The following is an 18,530-nucleotide window of genomic DNA, read 5'->3' on the forward strand; positions in this document are numbered from 1 at the left end:
CAGTTTACTTTTAATCCCTTTTAGTGTGTTCTTTGGTGTCAGATATATCATTCTTCATTTCTGTCTGGTTCTTGTTCATGGCTTTGATTTCCCTTTTCATGTTATTGTAATTTATACTAAGTTCCTTAAACATCTATGTAACCATTGCTTTGAACTCTATGTCTGATAGGTTGCTTGCCTCCATCTCATTTAGTTCTTTTTCTGGAAATTCCTTCTTTTCTCTCATTTGGGGGTTGTTTCTTTGACTCCTCATTTTACCTGTCTCTTTGTATTTGCTTCTATGTATTAAATAGAATTGTTATGCCTCCCAGTCTTTGTGGGATGGCCTTATGCAGAACGTGTCTTGAGGAGTCCGGTGGTGTAGTATCTTTGTCCAGCTGAGCTGGATGCTCTAGGAATAACCTTTGTGTGCATTGTTTGTGCTCTGCTGTTATAGCTGGGACTTGAGTGTTGATATCACATTTGTAGGAAGGATCTACTCTCTGACTTGCTGCCAGTGAGATTCAATCCCAATGTGGTCATGCCAGCAGTTATATGGGTGCTTTGGGTCTGCTATTTGTGGGGCTTGTTGGATTTTGCTCTAATGTTGAATTTGGTCCCTTGGTATGTCTATCCGGGGCCTCCTGGAAGCTTCTCTAGTGCAGCTGAATGTGAGTCCCTTTCTCTTTCTGGCCCTGGGTGACCTAATTGAGGTCTAAGAGGTTGAATCCCTTAGCAGTCCAGTGGTCAGAATCTGCATTGTGTCTCATACCTTGATTGACACTGTTCTGAGCTATACTCCCTTCTCCCATGAAGCTGATCCTGCAGGTGTCAGCTGCAGGCACTTGGTATCCCACTGGCTTTTGCCTCCCTGAGCAGTCCAGGATAGTTTCTTTGGTGGGGATCCAAACTGCTGTTTCCGACTAATTAGATCAGGCAAAGGTTCAAAGCCCCCAGAAACCTGCCTCTGGCTGCAGACTGATTAGATTCAGTCTGGAATAGCCTCAATCAGTCTTCCATTGGTTGAGCGAGAGGTTTTTCAACAGGTTGGGGCGATTATTTCTGCCTGGAGGCTAACTGTTATTCTCAGTCTCAGATAATCCACAGGGTGGAGCAAGGGATTTTTCCAATAATGTGGTCAACTGTCTTCCTCCCTGGCCAAAACTGCAGAATAGTAAAGGTTTGCCTGAGAGATGCCCTGTGTAACATGAGGGAATGACTCAGCACAGGAAACTGGGGTGTCTGCCTTCCAAGTTCTAACCCCAGATCCCCCAGCCCTGGCTTATGTTTATACAATTCCAGGTCACTTTGTCCTCCTTCTGCTAGAGACCAAGGTGAGTGTTGTGCATTGGCCCTTTAAGAGGGTGCTTGCACTTCCAGCCATCTCTCCCTGGCAGATAGCAACCCTGCTGGTTTTCACAGTCAGATGTTACAAGGGCACCTTTTTCAGTTCTGGTGCTCTCTGCTGGGAGGTAGAGGGACAGCTTAGGGATTAGACCCCAGAGTTCTCAGTGACAACTCCTTACAGCTGAAATATCTCTCCAGAATTTCAGCGGTTGTCTGTGGAAGCCTGACCAGCCATTTCACGCCTCCACACTTCCTACCGGTCTCTATGTGGTCTCCACTTTCTGTCCTTGGTTATCAGGGTTGTCTCCAGCTAGTCTTCAGCTGATTATTCAGGGTGTTGTTGTTGTTTTTAATTTTAGTTGTAATCACAAATTGGTCCTGGGAGCATGTCTGTGAACTTGCACTTACTCCGCCTCCACTTTTAATTGCTATTATCAATTTTTCAATAATAAATGATATTTAGAAAATAGTTTCATCTTTACCCTCGCTTCCATTCATTTCATTTCTTCTCCCATGAAAGTTATCACTTGTATTAGTTTCATGTGTATCCTTCTAGAATTACTTCTTATGCTTATTTAATATGCTTATTTCTCCCCTTTATTATACACACTATACATAGTGACTTGAACCTTGTTTTTCTCAATTACAATAGGAGAAAAATTAACACTAAAATAGCATATTAAAGCTCTTTGGAGAATGAAATGATTTTAAAGTATGACCAAAATCTATACTAAGAAATAGCATTATTCTAATAGTAAAATTAAACGAAATGATATTAAATTATGGGTTTCTAACTACAAAAAGTTAACTTATTTTTAACCCTAAATCAACATTTTGGACCCAATCACTCACTTCTTAACCATTTGGAAATTATTAAGTATTTTGTAATATAACAGCTTTCCTCTTTCTTCATCTACATTTCTCAAGTAACAAAAATGTGTAAATAACCTTTTGCCTTAGTCAGAGACTTAACCTTTGGGCTGAAAAGTTAGCATTACTGCTGTAAGGAAGTCTCTGACTAATGTATCTCCATATTGGAAGAAACTACTGAATATAGAGGAATGAGGGAACAGAAAGATAATTTATTGCAGAATCCAAGTTTAGAAATTCAAACTATCTAAATGGTATAAAAATAACCAAAAATTTGATGCTTTTGATATATAACAAAATCAGATCACAAGATAGCTTAAAAAAGAGTGATGCAATGTTGAAAAATGGTAACTTTGTTCACTCCAAAACATCAGATATTAAACCTTGCCTGCTCCTGCCTGGAGCCGCAGGTTCCCCACGCACTCCACATCCAAAGTGAGATGCAGCCACACACTGACAGAGAGGACATAGGCAAAGTGATGTAGCCAGGCTTCAACTGTGGCTGCTGCTTCTGGTGTTGCTCCTACCCATGCAGATTTATTCAAATCAAACAACTGCTTTATCACCTTCCAGTAATCCCTCCCACAAAACCTTAACTACTCCAAATCCATTGAGTACCACCACTAAGGCAAGTGCCAGTGCTTTGCAGTCAATAGCCAGCCTCTCAGCAATCTAGTTCTATCTCTACACCTCTATTGTTAAAAGATTCAGGCCAAGAAACGTCTATACTTCTCCATCTTCCAAACCCAATCCAAATAGAATCTAGACATGCAGTTTGACAGAGAAAAAACAGGTCTTCATTGAATCTGATAATTCCACACCTAATTTTATTGACATAGAAAATGTTGAGGATCCCATATTTGATTGGTTTAAAGAACATGTACAGGGTCTGACTACATGATGAATGTTGATATTAAATCTGTAGCAGTTTCATGTACAAGATGAAGAGACACATCCAAAATTAGTTCAGAGGTGATTTCCTTAAATGTGGCTTAAGTATGGACACATAAAATTCTATTTTGAAAATGAACAGATTTTATTTTATCTAGAGATAAGGGATGGGATTTGGAACAGAGTCAGATTTCAATTGGTTCATTAAAGCTATAAGGCCATAAAATGGGTAATGTAAAAAGCTTCCATGGTTCTATTTATATGTACATTAGAAGGAATTTCCAGGTATTCCTATAAATCCTCAATGTATTGTTTCATAATACTAATTTAATGTCCATGTAACTCTAGATAAAGTTTTATATTGTTAACTTATCACTATTCTCTCAGGCACTGAACTCTTTGATTTGCATTGCATTTGACTTTTTATGTAGTAATTGATATGTACCAATATTTATAGGTCTTTTTTCCCTCCTTCCTCATATCATTCCAGAATCTGTCAATGATGTATTGGAATATACTCCAAATTCAACTATAATGAGTAAATTTTGCTTATATACTTATCACTCCCCTATTCAACAAGAGTACCAGATTCATTTTGCTAAACTAATTCCAAAGAGTTGAAGTACATGAACCTCAACTAATTTCAAAATTCTTTTTATTTCTGCATGTATTGAATACTTTTTACAATTTAAGAAATGATTTGTTTTGAAGGTAAAATCGACAAATCTTAAAATTAAAAAGGCAAATATGTGAAGCTTTTTCACTCAGTCGCCAACCCCCTTTTTACCTCTAACAACTGTCAGTCTGTTCTCTATGAATATGTTTCTATTTTGTTAGTTTATTTTGTTCACCAGATTTCACATATAAATGAAATCATAGTGGGCTGGGTAAAAAAGGTGAAGGGATTAAGCAAAGGAAAACAAACTCTTATACACAGATAACAGTATGGTGATTACCAGAGGGAAAGGGGGGTGACAGGAGGTAGAAGAGGGTAAAGGGGGGATAAATGGTAACGGAAGGAGATTTGGGTTGGTGAACACACAATACAATATACAGATGATGTATTATAGAATTATAACCCTGAAACCTATATAATTTTATTAACCAATGTCACCCCAATAGCATCAATAAAAAAAAAAAAGACTGGAAGCTTAGTTACATTAAATTCAAAAAAACTTTTATACTTTCTGTACATACTTAAAAAAAAACTATGAATCAGAATAGCCACCTTTGGAACACTTTTTTTTATTGGTCAATATTTTTATATAGTTAGAACATGATCCTAAGCCTAATGTGGGTTTGATTCTGGAAAGTAAATATTTTCACAATTGCCTCAATGCACAGAAACTCTTTTGAAAATAGACATTCTCTAAAGTCTTGTTTTACATGGTCACACACTGATGCTTAGATGTTCCAGTATCTAATAGGGCCACAGTAGTGTTGATAACCATAGTAATTTTTTTCCATCTTTGGAAACCTACTTAGCAACACCATATCCAAATATCTCAAGTTTCCATGTGTGAATGAACATTCCCCTTTGTTTTATACCTAAACTAGAGGCCCAGTGCACAAAATTCGTGCACTGGGGGTTGGGGGTCCCTCAGCCCAGCCTGCCCCCTCTCACAGTCCAGGAGCCCTCAGTGGATGTCCTATTGATGGCTTAGGGGAGCTGGCCTAAGCCACAGTCTGGCAGCAAAGGCTCGGAGCAGATGCCCTATGTGTGTGTGTGTGTGTGTGTGTGTGTCCCTGCTGGGGGCCTGCCCCCAGCTGCATTGGAGGCTCGGAGCAGGCGCCCCTCTGTGTTGATCTCTCAGGTTCCTGGCCATGCCTGTGTGTTGTTCTCTTCCTTGAGCAGCGGCCAGGGCGGGCTGGAAGCCTGGGTCACCCCCGGCGACCCAGGCTCCCAGCCACTCCTTGAGCGGTGGCCAAGGTGGGCAGGAAGCTTGGCTTCTTCCATTGCTGGGGGCAACCCAAGCCTCCAGCTCCGTGGCCACCACCATCTTTGTTGGGTTAATTTGTATAGTCGCCCTGATTGGCTGGTAGATGTAGCCGAGTGACATCAATTTGCATGTTTCTCTTTTATTAGAGTAGATGCTGTACATCTATTTTTGATTATATATTGTTTGTGTATTTATGCTTTGATTCATAGTAACTTCTCATTTTATGGAATTGATTTGCATTGGAAAAAAACACACCAGTAAATAAAAAGAAGTGCCTGAAAGTGTGGCAGGCAGTTAGACAGACATGAGCAGAGCAAGGACGATGGGCTAGGTACAAGTCATCAGGGTGGAAAGCCCAGGTGCCTAGCAAAGGACAATTGTAGGGTGGGACCTCGCCCCAGGGTGACTTTTCCTCCCCTAGCATATCACTGGTCAAGTGGTTTGGACACCCTGACCTTTCCTCCCTAGAGATAACATTTAGATCTCAGTTGTATTTCAGCTCCAGGCCCAGAAAAACAACAAAACCAGACCAGTGACCCCATGGATGACCTCAGGACCAGCTGTATTGGATAATGACCCCTTGTCCTGGCATCAACCAATCAATCAGTGGAGACTTAGACCCTGAAAGGACACACCTGGAAAGATGCTGAATATTCTATTAAGATCTTCCCCTAGGACAGTGATGGCGAACCTTTTGAGCTTGGCATGTCAGCATTTTGAAAAACCCTAACTTAACTCTGGTGCCGTGTCACATATAGAAAATTTTTGATATTTGCAACCATAGTAAAACAAAGATTTATATTTTTGATATTTATTTTATATATTTAAATGCCATTTAACAAAGAAAAATCAACCAAAAAAATGAGTTCGTGTGTCACCTCTGACACATGTGTCATAGATTCGCCATCACTGCCTTAGGACCTCCCCCCAAATCTTCACCCTTAAAACCCTTAGGATGGAAGACCCAGCACACTCTCCCTTCTTTCTTCCCTCCCTCCCGAAAGCACAGCAGTGCCTTTTCCTTTACCTTCTCCTTCCCTTTCTCTCCCCTTCCTTCTCCCACCACACATGTCGCCATTTCCTTCCTTATTCCCAAGATCCAAGGGCCCTTGCTTTACCTCTATAACTTGTTTCTTAAGCCCATTTATTCTAGGAATTACTCTTTCTACCTCCACCATTTACCAAATAAATGTTTACTGAGTGTTCATTTGAATCTTGGCTCTGAATTCTTTCCTAGCCAGAACTCAAGTACCGAGGTTGTTGAACCCAGGTCAGTTCTGACCCCATCAGTCTAACACCCAGTATCGTTCCTGCCGCTTACAACAACAACAAAACACATACACACACACACACACACACACACACACACACACACACGCACAAGCACACGCGCACATGCACACACACACAAACACATGGGAAATTACTGACCTAAATGAAAACAGTTATAGCTACCAGGGCTGAGAAAAACAGCAAAACTGTAAAAACAGAACAAATAAGTAAATGATGGCTGGCATTAATGGACAATGAACAAAATAACTGGTCATAGGCATAGCCTTCAGTCACTAATGGCACAGCCTCCAAGTACCCTGGCCTCTTACTATGAGATTTCATTGCCAGTAAGTCAAACATTTTTCATAACACTAAATACATCATAAAACAATGTTTTTAGAATTGAAAAGTTCAAAGCAAACTCTCACTTACCTTCCCTGTTAGAACGGAGGGAAATTCAGTATCAAACTTGTTGCTCAAGCCAAACCTTAAAAACAAAGACAGAACAAAATATATTCTACCAGCATATTTAACTCTCTCCCATTAAAAAAAAAGCCATGCATTTTTCTTTTGATGTTATGATTTTAAAACATGTCTTAAAAAATTTTATATTTATAGAAAATAAATATTTGACTACTAATAAAATAAACTAACTAGATTCATGATATGGGATTAAAAATAATGATTTAGAGAAACACTGATAAAGAGCTGGAAACATAATTTTTTACTGAAATGGTTCTGTTAAAACCCATTTTAGCCCAGCTGGTGTGGCTCAGTGGTTGAGCATCGACCTATGAACTGGGATGTCACAGTTTGATTCCTGGTCAGGACACATGCCTGGGTTGCATGCTCAATCCCCAGGAGGAAGGATGCAGGAGGCAGCCAATTGATAATTCTCTCTCATCATTGATGCTTCTGTCTCTCTCTCCCTCTCCCGTCATCTCTGAAATCAATAAAAATATATTTTAAAAAACACAAAAATAACATTTTAGTTGATAGTTGTTGGGATTCGCTGATGGATGTATGGGAGAGTGGATTTTACTATTCTTTCTACTTTTGTGTATATATGAAAACGTTCCTAATAAAAACTAAGAAAACCTTTGGAACCATAGACTTTGACAACTTATAATCAGTTACTATTCAGAAACTCAAAGGTTGATCCTAATGAATGGCTTTTATGTATATGTTCAACCCATTTAAGAAAACAGATCCCAGCCTTGAAAGCTCTTGACTCTCTTTAAGTATGCTCACTGAAATCTGTACTAGGAAGTCAAAATGAATTTTATAGGCCTTGGTTCACCTACTTTTTGATTTCAGAAGACATAACAAAGGTTACTTCCTGCATGTTAGTGATATATCATAGTGGCCACAATTTTTGTTAGTGATTGATGGGTGTAAGCAAAAAGGAAGAGATACTAATATTTATAGAGAACCCTTTAAGAAGTAGGCAATAATAGAAAGTTACTGGTAACTATGAACTTACCATGAGCTAGATACTATGCTAGGTAAATAGACTACTATTTCTAGACTATACAACTCTACAGGAGAGGTATTATTATCCTGGCTTTACAGATAAGGAAGCTGACACTCAGAAATATTTTTTTTTCCAAAAGTAATGAATTAAATGACTTGCCCAAAGTTATATAAATCTAAGGGGTGAACCAAAATTCAAATGTCAATCTTTTCGTTCTTTTTGCTCCTGGAAAACAGAAACTACTGTTTATTTATATTGCTATCTTCCATTATGTTTAGTAGCATAATGTTATTTTATAGATGTTTAATAAAAGTTTTTTGAATAATAACCTACTATACTTTTTGATTTAACTGATTTATGGCACTTTGGTCGTAGGGTCACTTAAAAGACGTTAAGAATCCAATGTCCTATTAAAACTCTATGTGAGAATATTATATTCTCCTCATATTATTATGGTAATAGCTTATTTTCAAGGACACAAGCCAATCAAACACAAGGACTCTACTAGCACATATCTAGCAAGGCACATATCTGTGCATAAATATACTATACCTGTATGTTTACAATGTATTTTACAACAATAAATTCTGTATTTTAAAACAGTGGAGAAAATTAGTTAGCAAGTGAAAACAGAATTTAACTTTATTTAAAAAATACTTCATTACTTTTCCAGGTGTCAGTACAACATATAATGAGAACATAACATTCTCATAATAACATTCCCTTTAAATCTATACATAGACATAGGAGCATAGCCAAACTTAAAAACAAGATAGTACACTCTGTTTTTATAGCAACTTTCAGATGCTGTTTGAGAAACTGACATTTTACTATTAAATATATATTTTCAATTATCTACTAACTCAGAAATCAATAACATGACAAATATTTAGTAGAGCAAAAAACATTTCATTTAAATCAGATGTAGCTAAATAGTGACTTTATCACTAGTCAAAAGGATATAATTTAACTTTTTATTCCACAAAGAGTAAATTCATATTGTGGAATATATACAGGTTTCATTTTAGAAAGTAGACATGATACATTTTAAAGTAGAGCTCTATTTCCATATCTTGTATAAATGTCTTTTATTGTTTAAAAAATCTTTATTGTTGAGCTAAATGCCTTTTAGATGCAATGTCAATAACATGTTCCTACCTCCATTAGGTTGCTGTCATTTTAACTTTTTCCAGCTGCCATTCTTTTACTAGATATCAAGTATGTAGAGGCTATAGACATATATAACCCCCAAAATGTGTGGATTGTTTCTATTATTTAAAAATTTCTTAGTTTTGTTATTCTCTCTTTGCATTTATCACAAGACAAATAAACTTTCCTTTCCAGTTTCCAGTTCATCTTTTCTTCTTTATTGCCAAATTCAGTGTCCTCTTCTCAGAACATTCCCCTTTGACTTTGCAGCTTGTGACACTGTTGATCACACCCTTCCATTCTTTCACTTTCCTCTAACACTCTTGCTTTCCCCCAAAATTTAGCTTTTAATTATCTGCTTTTCTTTCTAAGGAAAGTATACCAATTTATCTATATTAAATAGCTTTGACAATTACTTCTATGCTGATAACAATCAAATCTATATCACTAGTTTTATATTTTCCAACCTGTTCTAGTCCCTCATCTCTAATTGAACACTGAAAATTTCCATTTGGATATCTTGCTGCAAAATAATAATACCACAAGTCAAACATGTCTAAAATTAAATGTTATCTTTTATTGGAAACTACTTGCCCTTTTAAAATTCCTCATCTCTATCAATGGCACATTGACACTCTTTAACCTAGACTTTGGTATAGGTTTTGCACCTTCCTTCTAGTTTGGTTTTTGCATTACTTTTATTCAGGTGGTTCCAAGTGAAATCATTCCATAATGATTCCTCCATTTCCAGTGCCACTGCTTATGTTGGCTCTTGTCTTTGCTCATGTAGTTCTTCTTGCTTCTTCTCTCTAGTTTAAATCCTATTCAGACTTCAAGGCTCAAGTCAAGTGCCAATGCCTTGAATGCTCAAGTTTTAATGGATTCCCCCTTTTTCTGAACACTCAAAGTCACTTATGTGTACTATACAATTCATCAGTTAATTAATTTCTTTTTATTTCTTAAAAATATCTTAAAGGCAATTTTTCTGTTAGCTTTTTTGTTAATCCTCACCTGAGGATATTTTTTTCCATTGATTTTTAGAGAGAGTAGAAGGGAGGGAGAGAGAGAAACATCGATGTGAGAGAGAAACATCAACTGGTTGCCTCCTGCACATGCCCTGACTGGGGCCAGGGATGGGATCGAGCATGCAACTGAGGTATGTGCCCTTGATGGGAATCTAACCTGGGACCCTTCAGTCCGTGGGCTGATTCTCTATCCACTGAGTAAAACTGGCTAGGGCTCCTGTTAGCTTTTTAAAGCAAGGTCTGTACTTTGTTTTACTGTATTCTCCACAGTGCTTAGCTCAGTGCTCAAGTTCTCAAGAAATACTTGCTATATTCAAATTACTGTTTCTATTCTAATATAGAAAGGAATTCATTTTTCTAAAATATAAAAAGTATATTAGAAATAGTAAGGAAAGCAGCATTTTGCTTCTTAAAACACTGTTTTATGCCCTACATACATCTACTTCAAAATGGTATATTTATAGGCAAACTAGGCCCAATATACTTTCACAATTTTAGCTAAAAGGTAGTAGCAGTCCTGTTCTTGCCTACTAGAGATTTCTTCCATAACTTTCTCTATTAGAGTCTCAGCACTTTAAAAGACTACTTAACTGAAATAACCTTAAGCACAACATTTCACTTAGCAGCTATTAAAAAATGTTGAAATGGCTGCTGCTGAATAAAAACCTCAGCTGTTTCATAAACAAACCATTAAGAACCGTGAGTCCATCTCATGGTTAGAGAAGCTCATCTACCCATTAATGATCAGTTATAGGGTTCTTTAGCATTAAGAAATAGGTACTTGGGAACTGCTCATGCTGTCATTTTATTGGCTTCATTAAATATAGAGCCTACTATGTGTTTGAGATGGGCCCAGCTGGTAGTTCCTAATGATTGTATTTTATTTGTCAAATGCCTTCAATGCTTCAAATTTTTAAAACATATATTTTTATTGATTTCAGAGAGGAAGGGAGAGGGAGAGAGAGATAGAAATATCAATGACGATAGAGAATCATTGATTGGCTGCCTCCTGCACAACCCACACTGGGGATCAAGCCCACAACCTGGGCTTATGCCCTGACCAAGAATCGAACTGTGACTTCCTGGTTCATAGGTCAATGTTCAACCACTGAGCAATGGTGGCTGGGCTCAAATTTTAATTTCTTGGACAATTCTTTAGAGTAAGGCAAAGAAGGATGGGTCCTCTTAGATGCTTTTCCCTCTTCTCTCCTTCCCTATACCCCTGTTTATAATCTTTTTGAAAATGGCTATATATCAGCCTTTGAAAACCTTGCACAAATTGAAGTTCATGTGTTCAGGTTGTTTAAGAAAACAAATCAAAGCGTAGTAAAATTCTGCTAACAAGAAACATGATTTAACTAGAAAACTATGCACTTATAGTAACTCTGATTCTAGAGCAGGGGTGGGCAAACTTTTTGACTCGAGGGCCACAATGGGTTCTTAAACTGGACCGGAAGGCCGGAACAAAAGCATGGATGGAGTGTTTGTGTGAACTAATATAAATTCAAAGTAAACATCATTACATAAAAGGGTACGGTCTTTTTTTTTTTTTTAGTTTTATTCATTTCAAACGGGCCAAATCTGGCACGCGGGCCGTAGTTTGCCCACGGCTGTTCTAGAGCATGTGCACTGAACTTTATTTATTATACCAAGGAAAAGTAAAATTTATGCCACACAATTCAAAAAGATTTAAAAAATATATTGTTAAATTTCTTTAATCTTTTAGATGGAAACAATCATGTCTTGCCACACTGGAAAATGGCAGGTGTTACCATAGCTTCCGTATTCTCAAAGCCTAAAATTTTATAAAATATTTACCTTATACAAACACAAATTAACAATGCATCACTGTAATTTCTCAAAAGACATCTATTAACAGAAAAGGCATTCTATTCACTGATTTGAGAATTATTAATATTTGTAGTGCTCTCTAATTTTTGCGGAAATGCACTGTGTGTCAAATTTGGCCTTTTTCAATTCTATATGTAATAACTTCAACTCTTTTAGATTAATTTTAATGAGATAATTTTATAAATCCCTGAGAATTGGTGACCTATCATCTTTACTAACCTCTATACAGGGGTACCATCAAGGGTAAATATTTACACATTTTACGTAATATAAAGAATGTGATAATGTTTACAACTAGGAAAGAAAATCTCATGAGATAGAATTTTCCTTGTATTTTAATATATTGGATACAAATAGTTATTCTAAAAATATCAAGAAGAAAAGTAATAGATACTAAATCATACCACTCAGATGTATAAAATTTCTGAAACACTTAATACTTTCAAGAAACACTTCATTATTTCTGTTTCTAGAACTTCAAATCAGTGAGAGCTAATTTAGCCATATCTTTTTGGAAATTTTTTTTAAAATATATTTTATTGATTTTTTACAGAGAGGAAGGGAGAGAGATAGAGAGTTAGAAACATCAATGAGAGAGAAACATCGATCAGCTGCCTCCTGCACATCTCCTACTGGGGATGTGCCCGCAACCCAGGTACTTGCCCTTGACCAGAATCGAACCTGGGACCCTTTAGTCCGCAGGCCGACGCTCTAGCTACTGAGCCAAACCGGTTTTGGCATTTTTTGAAAATTTTGAAAAAGATCCCCAAATATCCATTTATTATCATCACCTCAGAATTGGAGTTACAATTAGTATGTTTAAGTCATACTACTTCTTAAAAAATTATAATTAATCACATGTTAAAAGATTAATATCTTGTTAAAGTAACTAAAAGTCAATATATTAGGAAGATACAAGTAGATGGGTATTGTGACACATGGGCTTGCTTAATAAAACTTTCAGAGGTAAAGCCATTCCATATCCCCATCCCCATCACTGATGATATTATTGTATACATATATACTTACACTCAGAAACACAGGTACTATCCATAGCATGATTCAACTAACTAGTATTTGTTGAGGGCCTATAATATAGTATGCACTATGATATTACTAAAGTGAACCAATATTGAGTGCTACTGAAGTGAACCAATACTCATTCAACTCACTTTTATTGAGTGCCTACTCTAGGGCGCACACTGAGGATTCAAGGGGGAACCAGAAATTGTTCCTGCCATTGCAGCTTATAATGTAGTGAGGGTAGAGAAGACTTTCAGGAGTTGGTGACATATGGAGAGCTAAAGTGAGAATACCAGATGAAGGCCCCTTCTTAGAGACAAAGAGATAAGAAACAGCATGCTGTTAACAGGAAAATATAAGCGATAGGGGAAATGTCAGGAGTTGAGGCTGATAGATAGGCAGGGTCCAGTTCTATAGTCACATTATGGAGCTTAGATTCTATCCTGTAGGTAAAAGGAAAACAACATAATAGTCTTAAGCAGGAAAGTGGTGTCATAATCTAGCAACAGGATGAGATGGATGTGAAGGTGACAAAGATGAAGGCAAGACAACTAGTTAGTGTGATGAAAAAGGCCTGAATCAGGGAAGTGGTGGTAGGGAGGAGAATAATAAAAGTTTGGGTCATATATTGTTAATACTTGCTGATTGCTTAGTTGTGAAAATTGTGAGTGGGAAAGAGGAACAAAGGATGAATAACAAGATCATAGAGGTACATTTAACTGAGATGGAGAATACAGAAATAGGTAAGATTTTTTGAGGGGCTGGGACAGGGGTGTGAGTGTGTGTGTGGGTGGAATGAGTTCTGTATTGAGTATGTTGAATTTAAGATAAGGATGGGTCATAAGGTAAGAAAAACCAGATAACGGTCTGAGCAGAGTCTGGTACAGAGATACATATTTGGGGGATATCAGACAATTGAAACCATGAAGAGTCAAGATGAGATCATCTAAGGAGAACAAAGAATGAGAAGAATAGTAGGCTGATAACAAAACCCTGGGTAGTACTGGTATTCAAGGGGCAAGAGAGGAAGAGAGGAAGAGAGGCCTATGAATGAGACAGGTAAGATTTAGCCACAAAAATATAAGGAGAGTAAAGTGACCAAGAAATTTCTGGGGTTTTTTTGGCTGGAAAATTTTTTTTTTAAATCAGGATTTAAATACCTTTAGGCAAAACATATACTTTCCAGTTCAAGTAAGGCCCCATCACTACTCATGCTGCATCATTGTCTGTGACCTATCTTGCCTCTGAAGGCCTGTGTGCTTGTGACTCCCAGAGTAGAAGCCTCCAAGAAAGGGAGTCATTATAATTATCATATGCAGCCATGAGGGCCAGAAAGGGAATAAAAGATGCCCACTAATTTAGCAACAAGAGGATCACAGGGGGATGAGAGCATGAGTGGGGGGGGGGGGAGGTTGGGGGTTAATGGGGGGGATGAAGACACATTTGTAATACCTTAACCAATAAAGAAATTTTAAAAAAAAAGAGGATCATGGTGCTCTTAAGGTCACTTCATCTGTGGTCATGGTGGCAGAATCCAGATTATAGAGGGGTGAAAATAGATATGGAGAATGTAGCAACACTTAAGAAATTTGGAAAAGGAAGGAAGAGAGACTAGACAGTAACTAGAGGGGAAATATAGGTCTAGGAAGGCTTTGGTTTTATTTTTTGTTTAAAGAACTATTCTCTTAATATGTTTACAAGCTAAGCCAGTAGAGAAGCAGAGGAGTATTAGAGAGACAGGGGCTGCCTGATGGAGCATTATCTGAGAGAAGGCTATGGAAGGTACAAGTAGAGGGTTGAGCTTTGGGCAAGTAGAGAGACTCCTTGACCTCAGAGGTTGGAAGAAGTGAGCACAGGAATTCAGACCTAATTAAGATCCAATGCGGGTTTTACCGCAGGGGAAAAAAGTGACATAATTAAACTATGTTTTAAGAAAATTAGTTTGGCACAAGCATGCAGGATAGATTAGAGTGGGGAGAAGTGGCTGTCTGTGCCAATAATTCAAGAAGACGATAATGGCAACCCAAACTAGAGTGGTGCCAGTAGAAATGGATAAAATTTTAAAAATCTAATAGACATTTCAAAATGCATGATGACATAATTTTGGGACAGATGGGCATTCAAAAAGAATGAAGAGGTAAAATGACTTAAGAATTTGAAATATTACCCCAGGAAATTAGAATGGTGTTATCAGGGTCAGAAAGGGGGCAACTGGAATGTACAGACAATCTTGGGAGGGGAAATGTTAGGTTTAAAGTATACTGAGATTGAAGTGATGGTTCTCAAAATTTAAGTTTTGGGGAAAAAAGCTAAGTCCTCTACAAAACAGATGACTGGACAGAGAATGGAAAAAAGAAGAGGCGAGACAGAATAAGAAATATTTCATTCATATAGGGCAACTCTAACACTCCTATGACAGAAAAAATTAAACAGAACCTGATATTTTAGATGTCTCAGAATTAACTATTTCCTAAGGATCTTACTTTAGCTACTAAAAAAAGTTTTCCTACCATTGACAGACCAGAGTCTCAGATCAAGTAAAATGTTCTCCTAAACATTTAATCTTTTATCAAATCTCAGATATTTGATGTCAAATGTTGAGAGAATGTGTACAATACAAAGTAATTTTCCAAACTATATGCATTGGTTAGCAATTCAATACTGGTTTGCTGCTTTTCAGGTTTTGGTTTGAATTAATACCAACAGTTGCTACCAACACCACCATTTCATACTCCTAATTCCAGAGTCTTTAAACTGGGAGGAATATTATACCTATAACAAGGACCACCACATGGCAAGTGTCAGCGCTTTGTTTTTAATTAAAAATAGGTTGGTAAGTACTTCACCATGATTGTGTGAAGAGTAGAATGGAACCACAAGTGAGTTTCAGGGAACTTAAATTCTGTTTTCTTGCTCCCTGTCTGTTCTCTGAACTTTAGAAAATAATAGGGTGAGGAGTTCTGGAATATAAAATATAGCCTGGAATAAAAACCCTTTTTCTGTTCAGTCATGTTAAATAATCTTCATGAAAGTAACCTTTTGCACCATAATTAGTTTGGGTAAAAAAGAAAAAAGTCTCCCTAGTGATAAAAGGGATGAAATTAAAACAGTGCAGAAAGCTGGCATCTGGCCATTGTAGTCTATTGATAAAATTCTTGGACCAAGAGAAACTATTAAAATTGCCTAACCAAGAAGCAGGTGTAAAAATATCCCCAAACTCATCCTGCATTTAAAAATCTTTCTTAATACATTTCATGCAAAGACCACAAAAATATATTACAAAGAAAACACTCAACATGTTAAAATCAAAAGCTAACATGATGGGCCCTGGCCAGTTGGTTGGCGTGTTCTCCTATGCACCAAAAGGTTGGAGGTTTGATTCCCGGTCAGGGCACATACCTGGGTTTTGGGTTCTGTCCTAGTTGGGGCCTGTGGAAGAGGCAACCAATCGATGTTTCTCTCTCATCTATGTCTGTCTATCTGTCTCTCAAAACAGTAAAATATATCCTCGAGTGAGGATTAAGAAAAAAAAGCTAACATGATGGAGGGAGGTGGTATAATATGTATATTATAACATATGATTTCAGATAATATAAACTCAGTTGAAAATCAAAAAGGTTAGGGGAGCCATTATCAAAATCAGAGGCAGCATGACTTGATAGTAAAAAAAAAAAATAGCTCTATTTGAAAATGCAGTATAAGATAGCATAGTTAAGAGGATGAACATGACCCAGTACTCAAACTTTCAAGTATTTACAACCCAAGCACATAAAAATGAGAATGAAGTCTTCAAAGCCCAGAGAACCATTAACATTTCCTTTTACTTTGCAACTATTATGGTATGAGGTTCCCCTTTTTATTTTCTCAAATATTACCCAAAATTTCATTTAAAAAAGTCATTCTGCATTAGTTTTTACAATATCATCCTAGGCTTCTGAGGTACTAATTTTCATATTATATATATATATATATATGTATATATATATATATATATATATATGTATATGTATATATATAATGTTTGCATATTTAACGTTCTGGCATACAAAATCTCTTGCAAGTACGTATCTTAAATTATCTCAGAGCTGAAAGTTTTTAGAAACCATCTATCCAAAAACCCTAATTTTACAGACAGAGAAATAAAAGCCCAGAAAGGTAAGTAACCTGACCAAGGTCACAGGGTTAGAAAGAAGCAAAGCTGGGACTAACAACCAAGAGCCCTCACTTTCAATCCATTACTCTTTCTACTTTTCATAGCTACCTTTCAACCTGAACCTCTTTCATAGCTTTCTTTCAACCCGAACCTCTAATTGTGTGATATTTAGGGAAAGAGAGTGAGAGTGACCAAGACATGGAAAGGATAACTATTTATTCATTTAAGGACTGGATAGGAAGAATGGATGGATGATTATGTAGGTGGGTGGGAATTCTATGTCATATTTCTGTTTTGAAGAAACCAAGTCTAGGTCTTGTCAAATATCGCAGCAGTCACTGTATTCCACCAGACACCAATCTTAGCAGCAAATAATCTGACACATCCTGCAGTTGAAAGAGTATTCACTTGCCAGCGTACACAGAGAAGCAAGGACACTCACCTTCTGGATCCCAAACTCCTCACTCCCCTGTCCTATGCTCACTATTTACCTGGTTTTGGTGCATCACATTTGCATTCTCATTTCCTATACACCTCCCTCTCGCAGATTTCTCCATTTACATCAGGTGTCATTTCCTAAATGTATGCTTCAGTAAGCCCCGCCGCAGCCCCTACTCCACTGGCCCCTTGATCACCTTCTCATTTGTCGCCATATCTCAGCCTTTAAAAAGCCCATAACCCCCTCTCGCTTACACGGTGATGTGGCCGGCGCCCCGCACCAGTACAGGGTCGGGGGCATATCTCCGCAGGTGCTCCTCGCTCACTACCCGAGGCGGTGGCGGCGTCTCCTCCTCTTGCTCCTTCTCCTCTTCCTCTTCTTCCTCCTCTTCTTCCTCCTCCTCATCTCCCTCGTCATCCTCGAGCCCCGATACAGACGATGACGACGACGGCGACGACGAGGACGAGGACGTAGCTGCTTCTTCCTCCTCCTCCAGTTCCGAGATGGTGTCGAATTCCGCCATGTTGGGCAACAAGATGCTCATCACGTGACCTCTCGATCGCCGCCACCCTCACGCAGGAGAGTTTGAACTTGCTGAGATGCTGGAAGTTCAGGGAGAAAGAAATGAAGAGAGAGAGATGTATGGCAGGGAACGGGTTTGAGGAGATGCGCCTGCGTATTATGGTAGACAGGATGGGGTTTGGAGGCGGGGGCACGATGGAGAAAAGAGCAAATCAGTGTACGCTTGCGCAGCTCTAAGCGATGAGGGGCGTTGAGGTGAACGCCAGGGAATTAAGGAGGTCCGGTCTTCTAGTGCTGATCTTAATACTGCTCTTTGGTCTTCTGCTGCTTGTATCCAGAGGACTTATCTTCTAGTTTTACTTTCTACTAATTAATAGTGAGTATTATTGCCCACTCCCAACCCCCACTGTAGGGAAAGCATATTCCATAAAAGTGGGGTTTGAGCTTTGCCCCAAATATCTCAAGGTACAAACCAATTAGTTACGTTGGTTCAGCATTATAGTTTAAAAGAATTTAGCATAAGAACGTTGCCACACTCTAGAGGTATTTTTATTCACATTTTACTGAAAAGAAACTTTCTATTACTACTTCTATT

General features: G+C 37.8%; 1 protein-coding gene across 1 annotated transcript in view; it reads right to left on the reverse strand.

The window, feature by feature from the left end:
- CHIC1 (cysteine rich hydrophobic domain 1) overlaps window positions 1–18,095 on the reverse strand; it is a 130,004-nt gene extending 111,909 nt beyond the window's left edge. The window contains exons 1-2 of the mRNA XM_059679286.1: window positions 17,668–18,095; window positions 6,732–6,786 (exon numbers count right to left, since the gene is read on the reverse strand). Of these exons, the coding sequence (XP_059535269.1) occupies window positions 6,732–6,786; window positions 17,668–17,957 (345 nt within the window). The 5' untranslated portion in view covers window positions 17,958–18,095. The remainder of the gene's footprint in view (window positions 1–6,731; window positions 6,787–17,667) is intronic.
- Window positions 18,096–18,530: the final 435 nt, after the last annotated feature.

The sequence above is a fragment of the Myotis daubentonii genome, chromosome X (assembly GCF_963259705.1).
Source record: "Myotis daubentonii chromosome X, mMyoDau2.1, whole genome shotgun sequence".
Taxonomy (NCBI): domain Eukaryota; kingdom Metazoa; phylum Chordata; class Mammalia; order Chiroptera; family Vespertilionidae; genus Myotis; species Myotis daubentonii.